This window comes from Muntiacus reevesi, chromosome 4, assembly GCF_963930625.1.
Source record: "Muntiacus reevesi chromosome 4, mMunRee1.1, whole genome shotgun sequence".
NCBI lineage: Eukaryota > Metazoa > Chordata > Mammalia > Artiodactyla > Cervidae > Muntiacus > Muntiacus reevesi.
The window spans coordinates 3,835,001-3,855,720 of NC_089252.1; the positions used below are offsets into that span (position 1 = coordinate 3,835,001).

At 50.2% G+C, this 20,720-nt stretch overlaps 2 protein-coding genes across 3 annotated transcripts in view; one reads left to right on the plus strand and one right to left on the minus strand.

Moving 5' to 3' along the window:
• TSHZ1 (teashirt zinc finger homeobox 1) overlaps nt 1–3,610 on the minus strand; it is a 79,130-nt gene extending 75,520 nt beyond the window's left edge. The window contains exon 1 of the mRNA XM_065932288.1: nt 3,245–3,610. Within this exon, the coding sequence (XP_065788360.1) occupies nt 3,245–3,284 (40 nt within the window). The 5' untranslated portion in view covers nt 3,285–3,610. The remainder of the gene's footprint in view (nt 1–3,244) is intronic.
• A 1,962-nt stretch (nt 3,611–5,572) lies between these two features.
• Nucleotides 5,573–17,528, plus strand: PTGR3 (prostaglandin reductase 3). Of its 2 annotated transcripts, none has more exons than XM_065932289.1 (2): nt 5,573–6,315; nt 12,563–17,528. In XM_065932289.1, the coding sequence occupies exons 1-2, from the start codon at nt 6,107–6,109 to the stop codon at nt 13,485–13,487; spliced, it is 1,134 nt and encodes a 377-aa protein (XP_065788361.1). In that variant the 5' UTR covers nt 5,573–6,106; the 3' UTR covers nt 13,488–17,528. The 2 variants fall into 2 exon arrangements, with proteins under 2 accessions (XP_065788361.1, XP_065788362.1); XM_065932290.1 differs by lacking the exon at nt 5,573–6,315 and adding an exon at nt 10,844–11,679.
• The last annotated feature ends 3,192 nt before the right edge of the window (nt 17,529–20,720 follow it).

A 20,720-nucleotide genomic window follows, 5' to 3' on the forward strand; every position in this document is an offset into this window, starting at 1 on the left:
GGAAGTCCAACCATTAGGATCTCCAGAATTGAAAAAATAGAAATAAAAAACAGCTGAGTGGTTGGTTTTCTGTCTCGGCTTTATTGCACAGTTCAAAGCCAGGATTACGGAGGTCATTAAGCAGTATTGTCTCTGTGACATGATTAGTCAGGTAGCAAAGTCCATTTGTCACCTGCAGCAGCAAATTGAGTTAATACTGCACTAGAGGCTATGGGGACTGTATAATATCAACGTGATTACATCAAGCGGGCTGCAAACTTGACAGCTCACTGAATTTGTCGGCATTAATCGTTACGCCTGTCACAAATCCATCAGGTTTACAGATAATTAGGGGCCTGTTAATGAAGCTGGCTAAACAACCTTACCTTTTTTGATAATTAAGAAGCCGCTTCATTACGAAGGAGCCATTTCCTCTGAGCAGTAGTTCTTTATTTTTTTATATAAAGAGGATTCATTTAGATAATTTTCCCTTCCTCTCTCATCACTATGAAGTATTGCTATTCTACATCTGTCACCCACCAACTTCCTGGCGACCAAACAATCAATTATTTGACACTAAGATATTCTAAAGAAAAACTCATCAGTTACGGATGGAACAGTGAGGCAGGCCAATGAATGTACAGCTTTAAGGGGAGGGGGGGAAAGCCAGTCAGGATGTTATAATAAAAACACTTTGGAAAATAGCATGACTCCCATATGTACATAATTGCCCTCTCTCTTTTCCTGAAAATGAACAAATAATATTAGCTACAACTGTATTCTGGCTACTTCCAGAGGGAATGTTAGAAACGTGGAAGATTCCTATTAAATGCTTAAGATGAAGGAAATCAAGATTTTCTCACCTAAACCATGGCAAATACATCGAAGACTTACGCCAACGTAAATATTAGTGAAAATAAGTGAGTGTGAACCAGTGTGCGTTAATGGAAGTAACTTCAGATGAAAGCAAACAGCTTTATTTTCCTAGGAATCCACCTTAAGTGTTGTTGTTTTTTTTTTTTTTTAATGGGTAAGGGGGGTAAGAGCTAAACAATGGCTCATTTAATGAACACAAGAGTCCTGCAGGTTTGGAATCAGAGTAGAGATAATAAACCCTGTAATTAAACTCACACAGGATCTCTTAGTATGGAATCTATTTTTGAAATCTCACTTCAAAACACAGGATACTTGGAACATGTCTCAATTTCCTCTCAACTAAAATATATTTTGGCTCCATTTTTTTAGGGTTTTTTCCCCTTCAAGTTCCTGTACAGCAGATGACTCAGTCATCAGCTCCTCACGGCCATCACTTTGCAGCATTTTGATTAAGTATGCCAAATGTCGTGTAGAGGAAAGAATGGAAACACTGAGCCTGCCAACTTTTGATTGACCATTAAAGCCAATGATATATGTGCCTGTCAAAAGACAGACAATTAAATCAATATTGGAAAAAAGTCGCCTTGACGGCTTGTTTTTATGTAAGAGCTGCCAGGATGGATTACCATGCACCATCATGCCCTTGTCAACTTTCAAACCTTTTATTAAAAAAAAAAAAAAAAAAAAAAAAGGTGGTATTTAAAGTTGCAGTACCTCATTCCCTCAGCATTTTGTTTGTCCTCAGAAACATCCACTGCACTCTAACCGCAAAAGTTCTTCAGTGCCCACGAGTCATCTTCGAAATGCAACCTTTCAATGTACCTTCTGTCATATAAATCCCTCTGGTAGTAAAAACGCTAAGAGACCTCTCACTTTCAGCACAAGCGAAGGGTGAATGTCTTTATGGATGGTGCTATACATTTAGGGGGTAGCAGGGAGGCACATACTCTCTGCAGTATCTTACTGCACTCTTCAAAGTTTCATTAAAAAAAATAAACATTCCCCTTTCTGTCCACTTTATGCTATGAATGCTGAACATCAAAGTTGCCTCTGCTCTGGCAAGCATTTCTCTCAAGGATCTAACAGAAGTCATTAACTTCTTTTATTTGACCCCTTGTACATGTGGATATTATTTGTGAGATTTGGGGGAGCAATGACCTCTGCTTTAAACGCTTCCCTAGAAAAGGCATCTATGGAGACATGAACAGGAGCCCATTACTGAGGGTAACACTAAAAATTATTCAGATTCAATTCTATACTGCAACAAACAGTCACACTTGTTTAAACACAAAACACCCTTTTATTACTTTTTCCCCCCCTAACAGCTTGAGGAGAGTTGATTTACTCTCTTACTTAGTGATAACTCACTAGCAGATCGGTGGTACTCCAAGCTCCATAAACAGTGTCCAAAATCGAGACAAGACTTCAGTAGGCAGCGGAAAGAACTATCCGGCTATTTTCAGACCTGCAGTGAAAAATGCACTGCAGTCGACCCACGCCAGGGTCTCAGCCATGGATTAGGAGGTGAGCTGAGTTGAGGATGCTGCAGCTGTAAAACTTCTGAGACAAAATTAAAATGGAGCAGGAAAAAGGGGGAGCGAGAGAGAAAAGTCGCCCTGAGAGTGGCTGAGCTGTCAGGAGCATGTGTGTTTCCATGGTGAGTGATTTATTGATGTTTATCAGGAATGAATAGATCAAAGGCCGCCGGATGACAGGCGATCAATCACACATCAAATCAAGGATGGCAATCCTCTAATAAAACAGAAAACAAGGAAAACCAGCTCCTGCCAGTTCCTCCTCCAGAGAAAAATAACTTTTCTGTTCAATCAGATTCTGCACTATCACTGCCTTGTGCTGGCCTGATCAAAAGACATCTTTAGAGGTAATAAAAAAGGCAGAAGCCTCTCGCACAGGACATTAAAGGCTGCTATTTTCCAGAGAAATCCTCCAACTGCATTCCTTGCGTCCCAGGCCGGTGACCTTATTTCAAGTGTCAGGTTCAGCCTCCCCGCCTCCGGAGGACTTTCCCATCGCGCTCAGGCCGCGGAGGAGCTACGTCTGCCCGGCGCACGCCCCCTCCCGAGGCGGCCAGGAGCTCCGGCGGCCTCCTGGCCTCCCCCGGCCTCCCCAGCCCGTCGGGGCTCCTCGCCGCGCCGAGGAGCGCCGTGAAGTTTCTCCGCTCCGCGCGCCGGCCCAGGTGGGGGGACGCGGACGGCTGCCCCGGGGCGCTGGCGGCCGGGCGCGGGCCGGGCCTCGCTCCCGGGCCCAGAGGGGGAGCGCCGCCCGCGCCCCCGCCCCGCGCGCCGGCCGCCGGGTCCCCCCCCCCCCCCGCCCCCCGCGCCGCGCCCCCCGGCCCCGCTCCCCGCGGCGCGGCCCGCGCGCCCGTTACCTGCCGAGCGCCGGGGGGCCTGCTGCTTCCTCCTCGGCATGCTGCTCGGGCCTCAGCCGCCGCCGGAGTTCGCGGGGCGCGGGGACGCGGGGCCCCGGGCGCGGGCGCAACTCCGCGGCGCGCCCAACTCTGGCCTCGTCCCCGCGGGCTCCGGGCTCCGGGCGCGCCGCGGTCCGCGGGGCGCCGCTCGCATGGACGGCCGCGCCCGGGGCCGCTCAGGAGGCGGCGGCCGCGGCCGCGCGGGCCGCGTCCCGGCCGCCGGGCTGCGGGCGGAGCGCGCGGGGCCTGGGCGCCGAGCCCAGAGTCATCCCCGGCGCGGGCCGCGGGCGCAGCGGCGGGCGCTCGGAGGGCCGGCCCGCGGCCCGCGCTCCATGCTGCCGCCTCCCCGCCGCCGCGGTGCTGCTGGCGGGCGCTCCTCCGGGCGCCGCTGTGGGCGCTGCCCTGCGCCTTCCTCCGCGAGCCGAGAGTCTCGGAGCGCAACTTTCTCTCCCCCTCGCTCCAGGCGGTGCGGGGGTCGCGGCGAGTGTTTTTAGTGCGCGGGTCGCAGCTTGCTCATTGTGCGCCGGCGAGGCCGATCCGGGCTGTCCTTTTCCTCCCCGCACTTAGTCTAAGAGGAAGAAAGCAAACAAGACAGGAGTGAAGCCCCCGTACATACATGCGCCGGGGGGAGATGTCAGGCGCTGCTCCACCTTCCAAACAGTCACAGATCAAACAGTGTCACCCGCCGCCGGAGCGCCACTCGCTGCCCCGCGCTCCCCGCGGGGCTGTGCCGCCAGGATCGCCGCTTCTTCGGAGGCGAAATCTAATGCAAACACATTTTGATCATGGATTTTTGGCCGGTCTTGATCTTCCAACAGAAAAATTTTGAAAAATACACAAAAAGCACCCCCCTTCCTAGAAAAAAAAAAAAAAAGCCAACAACAACAACCCGGAGAGTGTGCGCGAAGGGGTGAAGAGCAGACATTCACTGGGTGGGCGAGATGAGCGTGGACGGTCCCCCCCAAACTCCTGGGAGAGAGGAGATGCACTCTCGCTCGCTCCTCTTTTCAGTGAAATATAACACACATTCGGATCGCAGAGCTTTCAGACAGTCTCAACTGATAGACAGACACATCGAGCTGCTTTTCCGGCTTCAGTTTTTACTCCTCCTCCTCTCGCCAACGTCACCCTGACAATTACAAATAGGTCTCTCACAAACCATACCTGTCAATCTTTTTAATTGCTTTGTTTTCTTTTTTTTTCCCCCCGAGCTAAACAATATGACACAAAAAAGAAATCTTAATACGGCATAACATAAAAGATTGCACGTTGGAGAAAGACATTGAGGGGTTTGTTATTATAATCCACCGGCTGACCGTGGGTGAAGCCCATGTGTTATAAGCCAAGTTGAGTAGACACTAGTTCCTGCAGATTTTTAAACCTGCGAGTCTCCCCCTCCGCCCCCGCTTGTACACTCACACACACGCACCCACGTGGACACAAACTACCCTTGGACGAGGAATGTCCAACATTTGAGATAAAAATACCTGTGTCACTTTTGCAATCCTAGTTTGGGGGTTAGGTGTGATTGCGGAGGGGCACTGCGCGGCTTTTATATTTTGGTAATTAATGGGTAAGTGGACAATAAGGAAACATGTTTCACTACAATGTATTCCTTTAATAAAAATTTAATGATGGACTTTGCTCATTACACACACAAAAAATGTGGAAAATATTTAATCTGGCCCCTCTGTGAAACGTGAATTGATTATTTGGTCAATACAAACAGGGAGATAATTGACACGATGGAATGGCAGATCTTTCTAGCTGGGTTATAAGAAAAGGTCCCCATACATCATGGCAACGTCTCCAGTTCCATTAAGGCCCTCGGCACCCCAACCCCCAGCCCCCACCCCAGAAGTTTAAGATGTTAGTGTGCTCTGGAATTTGACCCTCTGGTATCCAGTATCTGTGTTTCTTTCCCAGTGGGAAACCCGTAACAGTCTTGTAGAGGCCACTTAAAACAGTTATGGAAAAACATGAAGTCTTAGCCAAAATAAATAAAATGGCTTAGTTCGTGCAACTTACATGGGACAGACTAAGGGCAAGAAGGCACGGGCGAGGCGTCGCGAGGACGAGGGCCAACAGCCTGGGTCGCAGGATACCCTGGGCGCCCCCCGCCCGGCGCTGGGTGCTCCTGCGCCGGTACCGGCGCCCAGGGCTCCCCGCCCGGCCTCGGGCCCGGGCCGTGCCCCGCCGCCCCGGCCGCGCTCGGGGTTGATTCGTACCACCTTGCAAGGAAGTGAACGCTCCGCACGGGAAGGGGAGGCGCCTGCGCCGGCCGCCGGGCGCCGCGCAGCTCCGAGGACGCCCCGGGCTGCCGCCGGCTGTGGGCCGCGGCGGTCGCGGGACGCGCGGGTGCCCTCGCCGCCCCCCTCACCCTTTTAGAGGAGTCAAATCCGGCTTTTAGACCGTGGGGAGGGTGGAGATATCCGGTGCCTCCCGGGCGCCGGGAGGAAGGGGGAGGGTGGAGAGAATCCTTGGCCAGTCTGCGCCAAGCAGATTCAAACCAAAACAAAAAGATTAAAGGAGCAGCGGCCGGGGCAGCAGCGATCCCCTGGCCCAGACCCCGGGGGTGGCGCGCCCGGGAACCGCGGGGGCTGCGCGGACTCCCCGCGCAGCGCGCGGCGGGGCAGGAGGGGGGAGCGGGCGTCAAGCGTAGTGGGGAAGTGGGGGCGGGGGTAGCCGAGGGGAGGGCGCGGGCCGGAGGAGGGGCGGACCCGCCCGCTCCGCCCGCTGCGCGGAGCCGAGCCTCGCCGAGCGGCCCGGACTGGGCGCGACCCCGGCCAACGGCGGCGCAGAAAACAGGCAGAGGCGCGGGCCATGCAGAGGCTAGCGCTCGCCGGGACCCGAGCCATCGTGGACATGTCGTACGCCCGCCACTTCCTGGACTTCCAGGGCTCGGCCATCCCTAGCGCGATGCAGAAGCTGGTGGTGACCCGGCTGAGCCCCAACTTCCGCGAGGCCGTCACCCTGCGCCGGGACTGCCCGGTGCCACTCCCCGGGGACGGAGACCTCCTCGTCCGGAACCGGTGAGCCCGGCGCGCGTCCCCCGCCCCGGCCCCGGCCCGCGCCGCGCCGTGCGGCTCCGGGGCTGTCCCGCGCCCGCCGGCGTCCCCACTCCCGGCGCGCGCTCGGGCGCACAGCCCGACTTTGCGAGATCCCGGGAAGTTGAACCCGCCGCCATCTGGCGAAGGCGAGCGTAATGAGACTGTTGCCGGTGTGAATATCCGATGGCACCGAGCGTCCTCATAACGGAGGGTTATTTTAATTTGGGATTCCCCTCCCCTCCCCCAGCCCTCCCTCCTCCTCCCCCTCCCGCTCCCGAAATAAAACCGACGGGACCCAGAAGGGGAGGCTCCCTGCCCGGCCCACCCGCGCGCACCCACGGCTCCAGCGATCGCCTAATCTTTAGGGTGGAGTTGTGAACAGCCTGGACACAAACCGCGACGTTTAGGTAACGTGCTTTGGAGGAAGGAGGCCGGGGCCCCGGCTGGCTGTTCCTGTCCGCTCCAGGTTGGCAGCTGCCTGGCTGTGGTGGAGCCTGTCGTTGGGTGTGTTGGAGTGCACCTCGCCGGTGCCGTCTGGGTGTTGTCAGCTGTGTGTGACTGTCGTCTGTGCCCTGCAGTGTGCCGCGGGGCGCGGGGCGCGCGTCCTGGGCGGCGCGGCCGGGGCGGGGGCATGGCCGCAAGTTTTGCAGACTGGATGAGGCTCGGGTCGTCGCCCGACCTTCGGACTGTCTTTTCCACCTCCACACTGCCCACCTTAATTTGCTTCCATCTCACTAATCCTTAGTAACTGCTGAAGCAACAAGAGGGAAGGGACCTCACTCTGCAGAGCCGTGACTGCGGCTCTGCCGGTGGGTCCCCTAGCTGCCTGACTTGCAGGCGGGGCGTCCGCTTCCTCCATCCCCCTTGGCGAGAGCGGGGCTCGCCCGCCCGGTCAGTCCCGTCTGTGGGGCGAGTGTGGCATATTTCAGGTTGCGTAATACTTTCGGAGGGAGAAGTAACTTTTGGTTGTAACCAGGTTGTCAGTGGTGTGCTCGAAAGCACCCGGTCCTCGGCGAGGACTGAGGGACCGTGTGTCTTATCTAATCAGCTTGGGGCAATGCTGAACGGTCCATTTATAGAGATTCGTATCAGCCTTCCCAACTTGGCTGGGAGACTTCGGAATTCTGACCAGGATGTCAAATTTCTGGGAACCTGTTGGAGAGGTAGAAACCAAGTGAGCCAAAGGTGGGGCTGAGTGGAGGCTGGGAAAGGGGTGGGGGCAGGGGGCGCCCGAACCGGTGGGCTGAAGTGCACTGCTGGGACCCGGGCTTCGGAGGATTTCTTCATCAGTACCAGGAACCGCTAAGGCAGTTGAGATCCAGACGCGCGTCCTGCCAAGTTGAAAAGAAGGGTGGGTGAGTGTTCACGCAGGACATACAAAACACATGAGTGATTTGCTTGAAACGAGACGAGACTCAGATTGAAAAAACCACCGAAGAAACCCAACAGGCAAAGTTTCACGCAGGCTTTTTCTCTTTTTTTCCCCCTGATACTGCTCACTGTGAACTGTGAGTCCTGATGGCACATACCACGGCTGCTTGGGAAAAGAACACCTTTTACAAACAGGGTGTGAAGTGGGGAGGGGCGGCTGAGCGGGGCGGGCAGGGGAAGGTGTGAAGTTCCCGCACTCCCAGCAGCCGCGCGGTGGGACCCCCGCCCGCGCCGCATTGGAGGTGTTCCTGCCCGCAGGACCGGCCTACCCGCCCGCGGGGCACCAGCTCCGCAGGGTGTGTGCCCCTTCCCCGCGCTGGGTCACCAGGGCCGGTCCCCGAACTGGGTGGTCGGTCGGAATTCTGGAGCGCCGGCTGCCATGTTGGATGCTCTCAACTTGGGTTGCTTTAAGATCCACGCCTCTATCTTCCGTTCACAGATGCCAAGAATCCCTTTAATATAAATAGGATATTTATAGTCACCGCTTGACCTCTAACTTCTACCTTGAAATCCGTCACAGAAGAAGGGGGCGCGTTTTCTGCTTGTGGGGAGGGGGCGGACCTCTGCCTGCCCCTCTCCTGACTCTGCTGGAAAATCTGCTCCTACCCCCCAAACTGTGGGAAGGTCCTTTATTCTAGCAAACGTTGTCAGTAAGAGTGGCATTTTATCGATTTTTTTTTTTAAGAATAGAGGCTCAATACTTCACTACAGGTTAGTTCATTTTAATCCCAGACCAAATCGCCCCGAACAGTGTCAACCGCCTGAAAATGTGCAAGAGCTTCTCATTTTTATCGTAATAATAATAATAATCTGCTCGGGGTGAATGGATTCAGCCCATATTCACTTGTTTGGAAAGGTGTCTGGGGAGGGGGGTGTTTAATTGTGCTCCCTCTGACTTTCTCTTTCAGCGGAACCTTTTGCACGTGTCTTTCCATTTTAACAGAAAATACAAATTCTATATTCACAGTGACAGAGGTGCTTTTTAAGACATCGATTTAGCATAATATCATTTAGGAAAGGTGTGAGAAGGGGACCTAGAATCCTTCTAAAACGTGTCCACGCCTTTCCTTTATCCACTTCTGGCCTTCGGCTTTCTAACATCCGAGGAAACCCTGCTTCCCTCCTCAGAAAAGAGAAGAAAAGAAAGGGAAAAAGACTCTGACTCCCTCTGGTTCAGTTCACGCACTATTTTTAGATTTTTCTTTTTTTGCAAGATGCTGCCACATTATTTCGTTTCCAAATATTTCTAACGATTTTCTGTTCAAATGTAAGTTAATGGAGCAGAGAGTTTGTAGGACCGGCACAGAGAAGGTGGGGGATGGGGAGGGCATTTTTGATAAACCGTTTGTTGCTCACGGGAGGGTAACTATTCCTGCTCATTCTCCAGGCCGAGATTTTTTTCCCCCTTCATTCTTCCTTTTCTTTTCTTTATCCCTTTTTCTTTCTTTCTTTTTTTTAAGGAAGGTCTGGTTTGGCAGACTTTGTCTCCCAGTATTGAAGGTTTTGCTCTGGACTTGAGTCTTCGGGCTTGATTTTTGTTAACAGAAAACCTATTGCCTCCCCTCGGACCGCTGCACTGTTTCACAATAAACATGACGAAAGGGCTCGTCGCTTTTTAGTGTAAATAAACCGAGTGACTCCGGAAAAGTATATATTTGGGGAGAGACCCAAACATCCCGTTCTTTTCCCCGGGCTCCTCGATTTTTGTCTTTTGCATGAGTCTGCCTGTCGGATCGCTAGACCCCTGGACTCATTAAAAGCACGTAGTTTAAAGGAGTACAGAGGAGTCTCCAAATGCACGCATCCTCCCTAGCGCGTCTTCTTTCTTTTTCTCGCTCACTCGCCCTTTCTGTCCGCTGTTCCCCAAACCCGGACCCCTTTCCACCGCGCCTGCCGCTCTTGAACTTGTTTCTGATGGAGCCCAAGGCGCCGGCTCCCACTCCTCCCAATCCTCTTCCCAAAGCCCAGGTAAGAACCAAGGCACGTCCGAGCAGTGGCGGGTCCCCACCAGCCGCGGTGGCGGCGCCGCGTCAAAGCGGGGGTTCAGGGAGAGGTGGGGGCCCGCAACCAGAGGGACGACCCTGGAGAGGGGGAGGTGTGCAGAGTCGAGGACAAACTCAGGATTCCTTCACCGACGACGCAGGCGATTTAGAAGACTGCAGGGTGAGGTGAAGAGACACGAAAAATGGGGGTGCCTGCGAGGCCAAGGTCACGGTCTGGCCGCCGGCGGCTTCTGTCGCGAGGCCGATGTTCTCAGGAGCGCCGCGTGCCCGGGGCTCCCCTGGCACTCGATCGCCGCTGGGTCCGAGCTCGGCGGCCGGTGCGGACTGGACGCGCCCGCCCGGATCCCGGCTTGGCCCAGGGAGGCTGAGGTCACGGTCGCGGGCCTGGGCGGCGACCCGCGCGACTCCAGCCCGCTCCGGGAGTCGGACTCACGGATCGCATCTCTCCCTGGTGTCGGTGGAGAGGCCGCGGGACGACGGCACCGGCCGGGTAGTCGGTGGAGGCCGGGCACTTGCGAGGGGAGACCGTCCAAGAAGCGCGGGTTTCTGGCGCCCTGCAGGCTGGCCAGGGCGCTTCAAGGGCGCCGCAGGGAGCGGGGACGTGGACCCGGCGCGGGGTGGGCCCTGTGGTCTCCGGCCCCCGCTCCAGCGCTGGCCGGGCTCCACCGCCATGTCTGACTTAGGTTTTTAAGCAAAGCCCCCTTGGTGAGCTCAAGCTGCCGCTGGTGGGCTGCAGCCGCCGAGCTCCCGGCAGAGCCCACCCTGCCCCCCAACGCGCGCGCGCACACGGGCCCTCGCGGCCCCCTCTGCGCGGGTGCCTTCGCCCCGCCGCCGCTGGTCTCCCAGGCGTGCGCCCTGCTCGGTCCGCCGCCTCCCGCCTGGAAGTGGCAACCACAGCCCCGGGCGGGGGTGCGGGCGGGGGCGGTGATGGGGCTGCCTTTTCCTCCAGCAGCCCTTCCCGCTTACCAGCCCCCTCCCCCCAGTTCGCTCCGGTTTGGAGGTGAGGGTGACCCGAGGGGCCGAGTCCAAGGCGGGGGCTCCCGCAAGGGAAGCCTCTGTGGTTGGAAAGACAGAAACGCCAGCGCGGTGGGGTGGGGGTGCGGGGGCAGGACGGGAGGGGCGAAGGCCGCGGGAAGGGCGAGCCTAATCCTGCGCGAGGAGAGCAGAGCGGGCTACCCGCCCTGGCCCCCACCTGTAAGCACAGCCCACCTCCCCGCCCCCGCCGGCGGTCCTGCAGCCGGCCTTCCAGCCCCAGCGATCGGGCATCCAGAGGCACCCGACTGGGCTCCACCGCCGCCTTCCCTGAGGTCCGGAAGCACGCGCTCAGGACACTAGGCCAGGCCTGGAGAACTCGGCAAAGTGAAAGGAAAGATGCCCGGCCCTCCCCCACCAAAAAGATGGAACGTGGGCATCTTGGCATTAAATGCCAAATGAGAGCCCACCACAATCCATTATTCCTGCTTCTTATTACTGTGTCCTGTTCGGGTATGGAATCCTGTAAGGTGATTGTGAGGCCTTGTGTCTGGTAACTTCTGAAAGCTGCTGAACCAGCCCGAAGGAGAGTTTCCTGCTTTCTTATTTCTGTTGATAAGATATGTAGAATGTCCAGTCGTGTATACCGGGCACCGTCATGAGGGTGCATTTAGGAGGGCAAAGTATTGTCCATATATACAGTGGAAGTGGATCCTTGTGCGAGGCAGTTTGGGCTTTATTAAGTTAAATTAAAAGTAAATAATTTTAACATGAGACCTACTTACCAGTTTCCCGCTGCCAACAGATCCCCGAACCTTTTCCTTTCATTACAGGTGGAAATGGCATCTTTAGGGTCCTCCAGCTGTGTGTCTCAGCCACGTCCGGACATCCTTAGGAAGATGGCTTTTTTCCTTATGTATCAGGATATTTTTGTTATGAGGTATACTGAGATGAAAAAAAGCTGGTAAAAATACCAGCCTGGCAATTAAATTGACTCTGGATACCAGAGTGAAAATAATCATCTGGTATTAATCAAGTATGTCTCTGCTTCTTGTTGAGGGAAAATATAGTGTCGATTTGCTTTCCTTTTCATCTGGGAAAGACTGTAAAATGTTGGATGTTCCTTAAAAATCTCTCTACCCTTATGAGACAATTTTTGTTCAATTAATCAAAATGCATATTTTCACGCTGGACACAGTTACATCAGAAGGAAAATTTGCTGTAGCCTCTCTCACACTGAAACAACCCCTGCAGTAACGTGTAACATCCAGTGACCTTGCACATTACATCAATCTTTAATAATATCATTGTCATTACTATTATTATCTGAAGTGTTAAATTGTTGCCAGAATCAATACAAGTCTACCTCTTTGAATATATTTTATCCCACTGTTGTTTTTAACATCTTTGTTAAGAGACCAATTAATTTCCAACTCATAGCTCCAGTGAAGTTTGTGTATGAAGCCTTCCTGAATTTTTTTTTTCCTCTCTTTTGAAAGAGAAAGGGAATTAATGGCGTATGAAATAAATAACCTGCTGTTTAGAGGGATGTGAAATTGTTCCTAAACTAGTGAAAGACTACAATATACCAAAACTCTGATACAGAATCACTGTTGAGCTCACATTTGTTTGATTTCTTTCTTTCTTTCTTTCTTTTTTTTTTTTTTGGAATGCATATCAAGAGTTTGGGGTGGTTTTCTTTTCGAATTCTGTCAGAATAGATAACAGCTTCACCACCCTCCACGGTCACCAGAATTAGAGGAATGGAGAAAGCCGTGACAAAGAACGCACCTGAATGTGTTTGTGTGTTTGTTTTCCTCCAGATTTGTTGGTGTCAATGCATCTGACATCAACTATTCGGCTGGCCGCTACGACCCTTCCGTGAAGACCCCCTTCGACGTGGGCTTCGAAGGTGTGGGCGAGGTGGTGGCCTTGGGCCTGTCTGCCAGCGCGGCGCACACGGTCGGCCAGGCCGTGGCCTACCTGGCGCCTGGCTCCTTCGCTGAGTACACGGTGGTGCCGGCCAGGGCCGCCGTCCCCGTGCCGGCCCCGAAGCCCGAGTATCTCGCGCTCCTGGTGAGTGGGACCACAGCCTACCTCAGCCTGAAAGCGCTCGGGGCGCTGTCGGAAGGGAAGACAGTCCTGGTGACCGCGGCAGCCGGGGGCACCGGCCAGTTCGCCGTCCAGCTCGCAAAGAAGGCCAAGTGCCGCGTCCTCGGGACGTGCTCTTCTGCCGAGAAGTGCGCTTTTCTGAAGTCTGTCGGCTGCGACCGGCCCATCAACTACAACGCGGAGCAGGTGGGCGCCGTCCTGAGGCAGGAGTGCCCCCAGGGTGTGGACGTGGTGTACGAGTCCGTCGGGGGAGCCATGTTTGACTTGGCCGTGGACGCCTTGGCTACCCGAGGGCGCTTGATAGTGATCGGCTTCGTCTCTGGCTACCAGACTCCTACTGGCCTGTCGCCCGTGAAGGCAGGAACACTTCCAGCCAAGCTGCTGCAGAAATCTGCCAGCATCCACGGCTTCTTCTTGAACCACTACCTTCCTGAGTTTCGAGGTGCCATGGACCACTTGCTCAAGATGCATGCGACTGGCGAGCTGGTTTGCGAGGTGGACACCGGAGGTCTGTCTGCAGAGGGCAGGTTTACCGGCCTGGAGTCGGTCTTCCGGGCCGTCGATTATATGTACATGAGAAAAAACACTGGGAAAATTGTCGTTGAATTACCTCCCTCTGTCAACAGTAAGCTATAAAAGCAGAACAATGGCATAAATAAAAGGAGAAAGAAAATGGGCATTTTATGCCCCAGAATTACTCAAATCAATTTATTTTTAGTTGGTAATGGAGATAATATTTTTTTAAAACAAAAGTAAAGTTTAATGAATAGGTCTCTCTCTTTTCTTTGCTCCCTTTTTTTTTTTTTTTTGCTTTCCCTTGCCAAAAAAAAGTGCTAATAAAACTTCCCTCCATGGCACAGAGGTAAAACCTTTACATTCAGTTCTTTACTCATGGACAGTCTCATTCCAGATTTTATTGTTCCAGGGAACTAAATTAATTCCTGATGCAAGATCTGATCAAATCAGCATGTCTTCAACTTGATGAGATTTTAAAATCAGGCTTGAAAATAGTTCATGAGTTCTTTGCTATGGGAGATTTTGGTATAATGCTAACAAGTTGTTAATACATGAGAGGGAGAGCAAAAGTCAGTCAGTTCTCAGAGTCCATATTCTCAGGAAATGGCCCTTCTCCTTCCATAAATTACCAGCCAATTCTGTAAATAGAAATTTGGAGGGATTCTCCCAAAACTCTGACTCTGTTAGGTCATTAGAAAAAGAAAATTAAATGAGCACAGGCCTTTTTTAAAGAAGTCTCTCTTTATTTAATGATTTTATACACAATCATGCTGGTGAGGCATGTGTGGGATGGAAAATTTCTCTCTTCCTTTTAAGAAGCAAAGTAGTGTTGAAAACTTATATAGACAAAAGAGGAGGTTTGGTAAAGGGAAACTAGAGATTCGGGAGACTTTAAAAATTTAATACATGCACGGGAAGTGAAGAAGGGTGTGCTCCATCCACAGTGAGAGTCCGAGTGACAAACACGGGCCGTACGGGGAAAGCTCCGTGGACTCAGAACAGCACCCTTCATCTGCCTGCTGGGCTGTGTCAGACAGTGTTCTGCAAAGCAGGGACTGAAGCGACCTAAACTGAGTGTGCGTTTGCTTCACACCTGAGACCTTGGGAAGGTGGATTTTCTCTGATCGTGGAAGCAGAGTAGCCACCACTGATGCCTGTCCCATTTCAGTTCTCCACGTGGCCTGTTGGGACAAGATGCTTCTTGTCACCATCACCAGATGTCACCCCCGTGACATCTGAAGGTAACTACATACTGAAGGTAACCAGTCCCGCGCCTTCCCCTCTGAATCAAGCCCACAGCTGATCCACCTTCGTCCCCACCTTCCTCAGCTCCCCAAAGGCTGCTCTGGTTTTCATCACTGAGGTGGGAACCCCATCTGCCTTTCTAACGAAGCCACACCCACCAGACTGATTTTCAGAGCCTTGGGTTCCAGCATCTCTAACATGCTAAACAAACAGACACGCGATTAGAGATATTCGAGGAAACTTGGTGACCACATTTAATTTTTCTCCCTTTCTGTCTGAGGAGCAAGGCAGTCCTCCCGCTGAATAGCTGTTAGGATCCATTTTACAAGATTTACTCATTTTCAGGTACCTAATGTAGCTGCTAGCATGCATGCACAACAATACAATTTATATGGTAAATGGGGCCAAATAATGGCTTCACTGAATGTTATGGCTGCACTGAAGGGAAATGTCACGGTAAATAGTTGCCAAATTATGGATCATGCCGGAGTGTCACAACTGCACTAAAGACAAATAGCACCGGAGGCTATTGCCACCGAGACGCTTTTGAGTTATGAAGAAGGGTAACAGCCCGACGGGAGGCTCTCTGCGTCCTCGTTATAGCAAAGGGTTACTAGTGCGGGGCAGCGGAGGAGCCAGGCCAGTGTGCTGCTCCGTTATTAATCTGTCCCGCTCAGACCTAACAGCTGTAGCGAAGCCGAAGGGGACTTTGCCTCCCTCTTAGAGGCCCAAGCAAACAAAGGGGAGGGGACAGGTTTTATGAATGTAACTGCAAGGAAATGGCTGGGAGTGGAGCAACGTTTTCATCAAATCAGCTCATCAGAGAATATTATTCACTGTAAGGTAGTCTCTGTCTGATAGGCTTACTTGTGTCCTAGGCAGACAGATGTGTGAAGTCTAAGCAATCATGGGCTTTCTCCCTCTGTCAAGACTTGAGTAGTAAGGACATTGCCAGCTAAATTGCTTCTTCTAAACTGAAGTGCGTCCCGGTTTCTTTCATTTTAATGGGAGAGTAATAAAGATGAAAGACCAACATTTTAACGGATGGATCCCTGAAGCTACAGAATAGAAATTTATTATGTTTTGAAGGCATACACTAAATTCAGCTATGTAAAAAAAAAAAAAAAATTCAAACAACCAGGTTTAAAATAAAATATAATCTGAAAACCTCATGTTCTGTCTCTTCCCAAACTAAGAAACGACAGTGCATACTGTTTTCATTTATTCTTAGAAAACAAGCATGAAAGATTCCGCCCATTCAGATAATGCCAAAAATATGTTTAAACTTTTTTTTTTATTCTTCTGAAAAATGATTTGTAAATTGAGGGTCATGGTTCAGCATCAGTTTCATCTTCTGGGATTATCGTTCAAGCCCAACCTCTAATGGGAGGTGAAATGGTGCGATCCTCTCGCCGCCTTTCTTCTGAACTGTATTACATATCACAAAAAGTACATCCATAATTCAGGGCAATTGTCAGTCTTTGTTTTAGAGACGGGGCCGGGGCTGAACGATCCTGGTGGATGAATTATTTCTGGGTTCTCAGGGTGGCCTTCTCTGCACATCAGCCTTGAGGTCCCCGGCTGGGCAGATGGAGAGCCTTAGCTCCAGTTAGCATGCCAAGAAACAAGGGAGTCCCAGCTATTCCCTCCCCTTCCACTGTGATTTGTAAAAGGCCAAATGCTCTTCCTTCGAATTTGTGTTTGCATGCAAAAAATACCAACAATGTCATTGTAGGTCCATTTGATGATGACTCCCATTGTTCACCGCCTTCAGCATAGAAAAAAAAAAATCAGGAAATAGTTTGCAGAGAAACTACACAGAAGTTTTGCATGATGTGCTCTAAAATTTGTTATTATATGATTTCATTTGAATGGAGTTTCTCAGGAGGAGGATAGCGCCTTTATAAATGGTCATTAGTATTACATTCAGTATTTATCTAATGAAAGCGCAGTGACAAGTCGCTGCCTCTTATTAAAATGAAAATCTTGCATTGTGTACTTAAAGAACATTCCAGCTAATGAGGATGTAACATCCTTGGTACAACACAGACCTCCTTTTTTTGTGTGTTCACCCACCACAAGATGCTGGAAACTTGACAAATGATATCATTTAAGACATGCCTGCCGCAGGGACCTGCTTTTTGGCTTCCTGTTCCTGGCTTTTATTTGGGTAACATTTATAATGGCCACCCGACTTATAATGGGCAATGTTTTAACCCCTTCATAGAGCTCCCAATTAGTGTGAATTTACTACATTCAGGATTTCCTTTAAAATGGGGCAGGGAGTGCTCAGGACTGAAAATATTTTTCTTGATCACTTGACCACATGTGCAAATGGGATAAATAGCATATTTTAGATTTATATAAGGACAGACAAGCAGCATGCAACTTTCAGGGGAAAAAAAAACGATAGGAAAACACCAAGCATGACCAACTGCGGACGTGAATTTCCTAGGGTTACAGGACAAGTTTTATGAATGTAGCCCAGGTGCAAATGGCCTCACTTGGTGGATGCATAATTACTGCTCTCTGTACCGTCCCGTCTCTTGTTTTATTAAATTGCTTGCTATTTATAGTACTTGTTTAGAGGCAAAATTTATGCAAACTTTATTAGCTAATTTTGGGGTTTATTGGTTTTTTTTTTAATTTAGGTTTTCTGTAACTAATATTCTAATTATGGCCCACAAATGTGATCATATTTCAGAAGTCAAAATATAAAACTCTGAGTTCTCAATACTACTAGTGTGGGCATTTATAACCTTGGAATTCCATTTTTTTGTAGACCTTTTAGTATCATGTTATTCAGCTTGTGAAAGGAGGAATGTTTGATATGAGAACCTTATTACTGTTAACATGAGCAAAGTATGGAACATTGGTCAAAAAAAAGCTATACAAAATAAATAATATCTCCCAATATGTATCAGTTCATGTAATTCTTGATAGTAGAGTTGATTTTTTTTTAAGTCAAATAAGATACATATTTCAATTCTGTATGCTTGAGTCTTCTGTATTCTTCTTTACCTAGACTGAGAAGTTAATGGAATGTGAAAACAAGACTAAAAATGGCTGGGTATTAATACTGTCTTAGCATCTATTTTTTTAATTTTCGTTGAAATATAGCTGATTTACAGTGTTGTGTTAGTTTCAGCAAAGTGATTGAGTTATGTGGATATATATAAAAAATAATGTATATATATTTATAATAATGTATATATATATTCTTTTTCAGATTTTTTCCATTACAAGTTATTATAAGATATTGAGTATAGTTTTCTGTGCTATATAGTAGGTCCTTGTCAGCAATGTGGATAAACCTCAGGATCTAAGGAGCATACTAAGTAAAACACATCAGACAGAGAAATACAAATATCCTGTGATATCACTTGTATGTGGAATTTAAAATATGATACAAATTTATTTTCAAAGCAGAAATAGACTCACAGACATAGAAAACCAAGGAGGAAAAGGGCATGGTTTAAATTAGGAGGTCAGGATTAAAATATACACACCACTATAGATAAAACAGATAACCAGCCTCCGTTCTTGATTAGATGGTTTGGTCCACTGTGGACCCGCCCTTCAGCACTTGCTCACAGCATCCGTGGAGGCGTAGACCCTGTCAGGAAGCGAGTCTTGCTTCTCTGAAACAGTCGGTAAGTACCCCATGGAGTGCAGTTCAGGGAAAGCGATACACGCCTCATACATGCAGGGAAGCATGAGCCAAAAGTGCGGGTTCCAATGGCCCCCCAAAGTAAGAGTTTCCCTGGAAAGGCACTATTCGACAGCGTCTTTCTGCCAATGTGAAATTAAAATAATAATTAAAACACACCCTGCTGACTGGTGGTAACATCCAATAGGGAAGATGGATTTATGCTCAGAGCTCAGGAAAACGGCCTTTAAGTCGTCAGCTACCATTATGCCTTATCCCTTCCACGTAAAGAGTGGAACCGAATCTTAGAACGACCTGAGCCCATGGTCTCTCTGGCTGGTGGGAGATGTGGAAGCGTGTTTAGGGAAGAGACACTGTCCAGCTTGGAAGTGTCTGCATTGCCCTGTGTGTGCCAGTCCCAGGGTGCAGGAGGAGGCAGCCTGCAGACACAGACCCAGACCTGGAGGGAGTCTGGGATGCTCTCTGCTCATCACAGATAAGAAGACTCCGTTGACCTTTAAATGGTAAAATTTGGGATTTAAGTGACAACCTAGGGCTTCCCTAGGGGTCTAGTGATCAAGAATATGCCTGCTAATGCAGGAGACATGGGTTCGATTCCTGGTCTGGGAAGATTCCACATGCCGTGCAGCAACAAAGCGTGTGCGCCACAACTACTGAAGTCCTTACTCCCTAGAGCCTGCACCCTGCAACAGGAGCCTGCACTCTGCAACAGAAGAGATGCTACTGCAGCGAGACGCCCTTGCACTCCAACTAGAGAGTAGCCCTCACTTGCCACAACTAGAGAAAGCCTGCACGCAGAAAAAAAAGGATAAAATAAATTTTATATATATATATATCTTTTTTAAAAGAGAGAGAGAATCTGGTTCTCCTCACTTTATAAATGGAGAAAGCAAGACCCAAGAAGATTAGCTGCCTTGTCTAAGGCCGCAGAGATGCACCAGAGTGCAGGCAAGCTCCTTCCCAGGGCACCAGACTGTCTCTGTCTCACCCTTCCGTAAGTTGCTGAGGTCCTGCCCTCCATGCCTGATTGAAAGTGTCACAGAATAACAACTGCCTCTGTTATAAATCTTCTGTTGGATGAGGTGATGGCCAAACCAGAAACAATATCACGGTTCTGACCACAAAGTGTGTTCCACTCAAGACCCTCCTTTAATCCAGCATAAGTGAGGTGTTCAGACCACTGACTTCTGCATCATCTAATTATCAGCACTTCCCTGGTAGCTCAGTGGTTAAAGAATCCTCCTGCCAATGCAGGAGACGTGGGTTTGATCCCTGGATTGGGAAGAAACCCTGGAGGAGGAAATGACAACCCGCTCCAGTATTCTTGCCTGAAGCATCCCATGGGCAGAGGAGTCTGGCAGGTCACAGTCCATGAGATCACAGAGTTGGACATGACTGAGCAACTAAACGCGTGCGCATGTGTGCATACACACACACACACACCTAAATATCACACAGCATTTTGGGGGGAAAAAAAAAGCTCAACAGAATTAAGGGCTGAATGACCACAATTTCGTTTTAATGCTACAAAGGTCTGATCTCCTGTTAATATATTCTTATGTGTAAAATCATGAATATCAAATAGAGAAAAAAAAATATCATCCCTTGTTGAGGGCTTATTTCCCTCAAGTATTTAACTTGCTTATGCTCTCGCCTATAGAGCTTGGACAATGTTAGTAACAACAAAATATCTAGAATCTGAACTGGCTGATCCCCCTGAAATGGAATTCTGAATCCGGCAGCTTCGGTACTGCGGTGGCCAGATGCACACAGCCATGGCGGGAGGCGCCCTAGGGTGAGGGGGCACGTGCTGGGAGATATCGCAGTGGGGCCACGTCTCCTGTTTCCACGGCAAGAATCCCATCCTCTGTACAAAGGACAGATCATAATTAAGGCTCGGAAGCAAGCCCTTCAAAACCACACGATGTTGAACATTCCTGTCTTTCTACATCATTTCTGTCTTCCTCGAACTCATGCTAAGAGGCGCAAACTTTCAGCTTTATACGCACACGTCCTTTTGCAAGAGAAACAGCTCGTTTTCACATTGAAAATCCCTCCACAGAAACAGCAACAATGTCAAAGGCAATATCATTTTGTCGATAGCCTCATTTCGCACCAGGGGACTGGAAGCAATAGTGGGCCTTCTGTATGTTGTTGGAATTTACATTTGGAAATTGGATTGTCTCCTTGAGGGTTTTTTCTCAAAGTAACTTTCGGAGAATTACTTACATCCGGGTAGCTGGGTACGGGAGACGAGGTTGAGCTCAAGAGCCCAGGCATCACCCCAGCTATAACAGTGAAAGTGCCCTCACTGTCTTTACAGAAGGGTAGTTCTCATTTCAACTTTCACACATATTTTATGTAACATTTTGGAACATGCTCAGAATAGAATACAATGTCACTATCTTCCCTCTTTCCTATCAAATTGATAAAGAAGA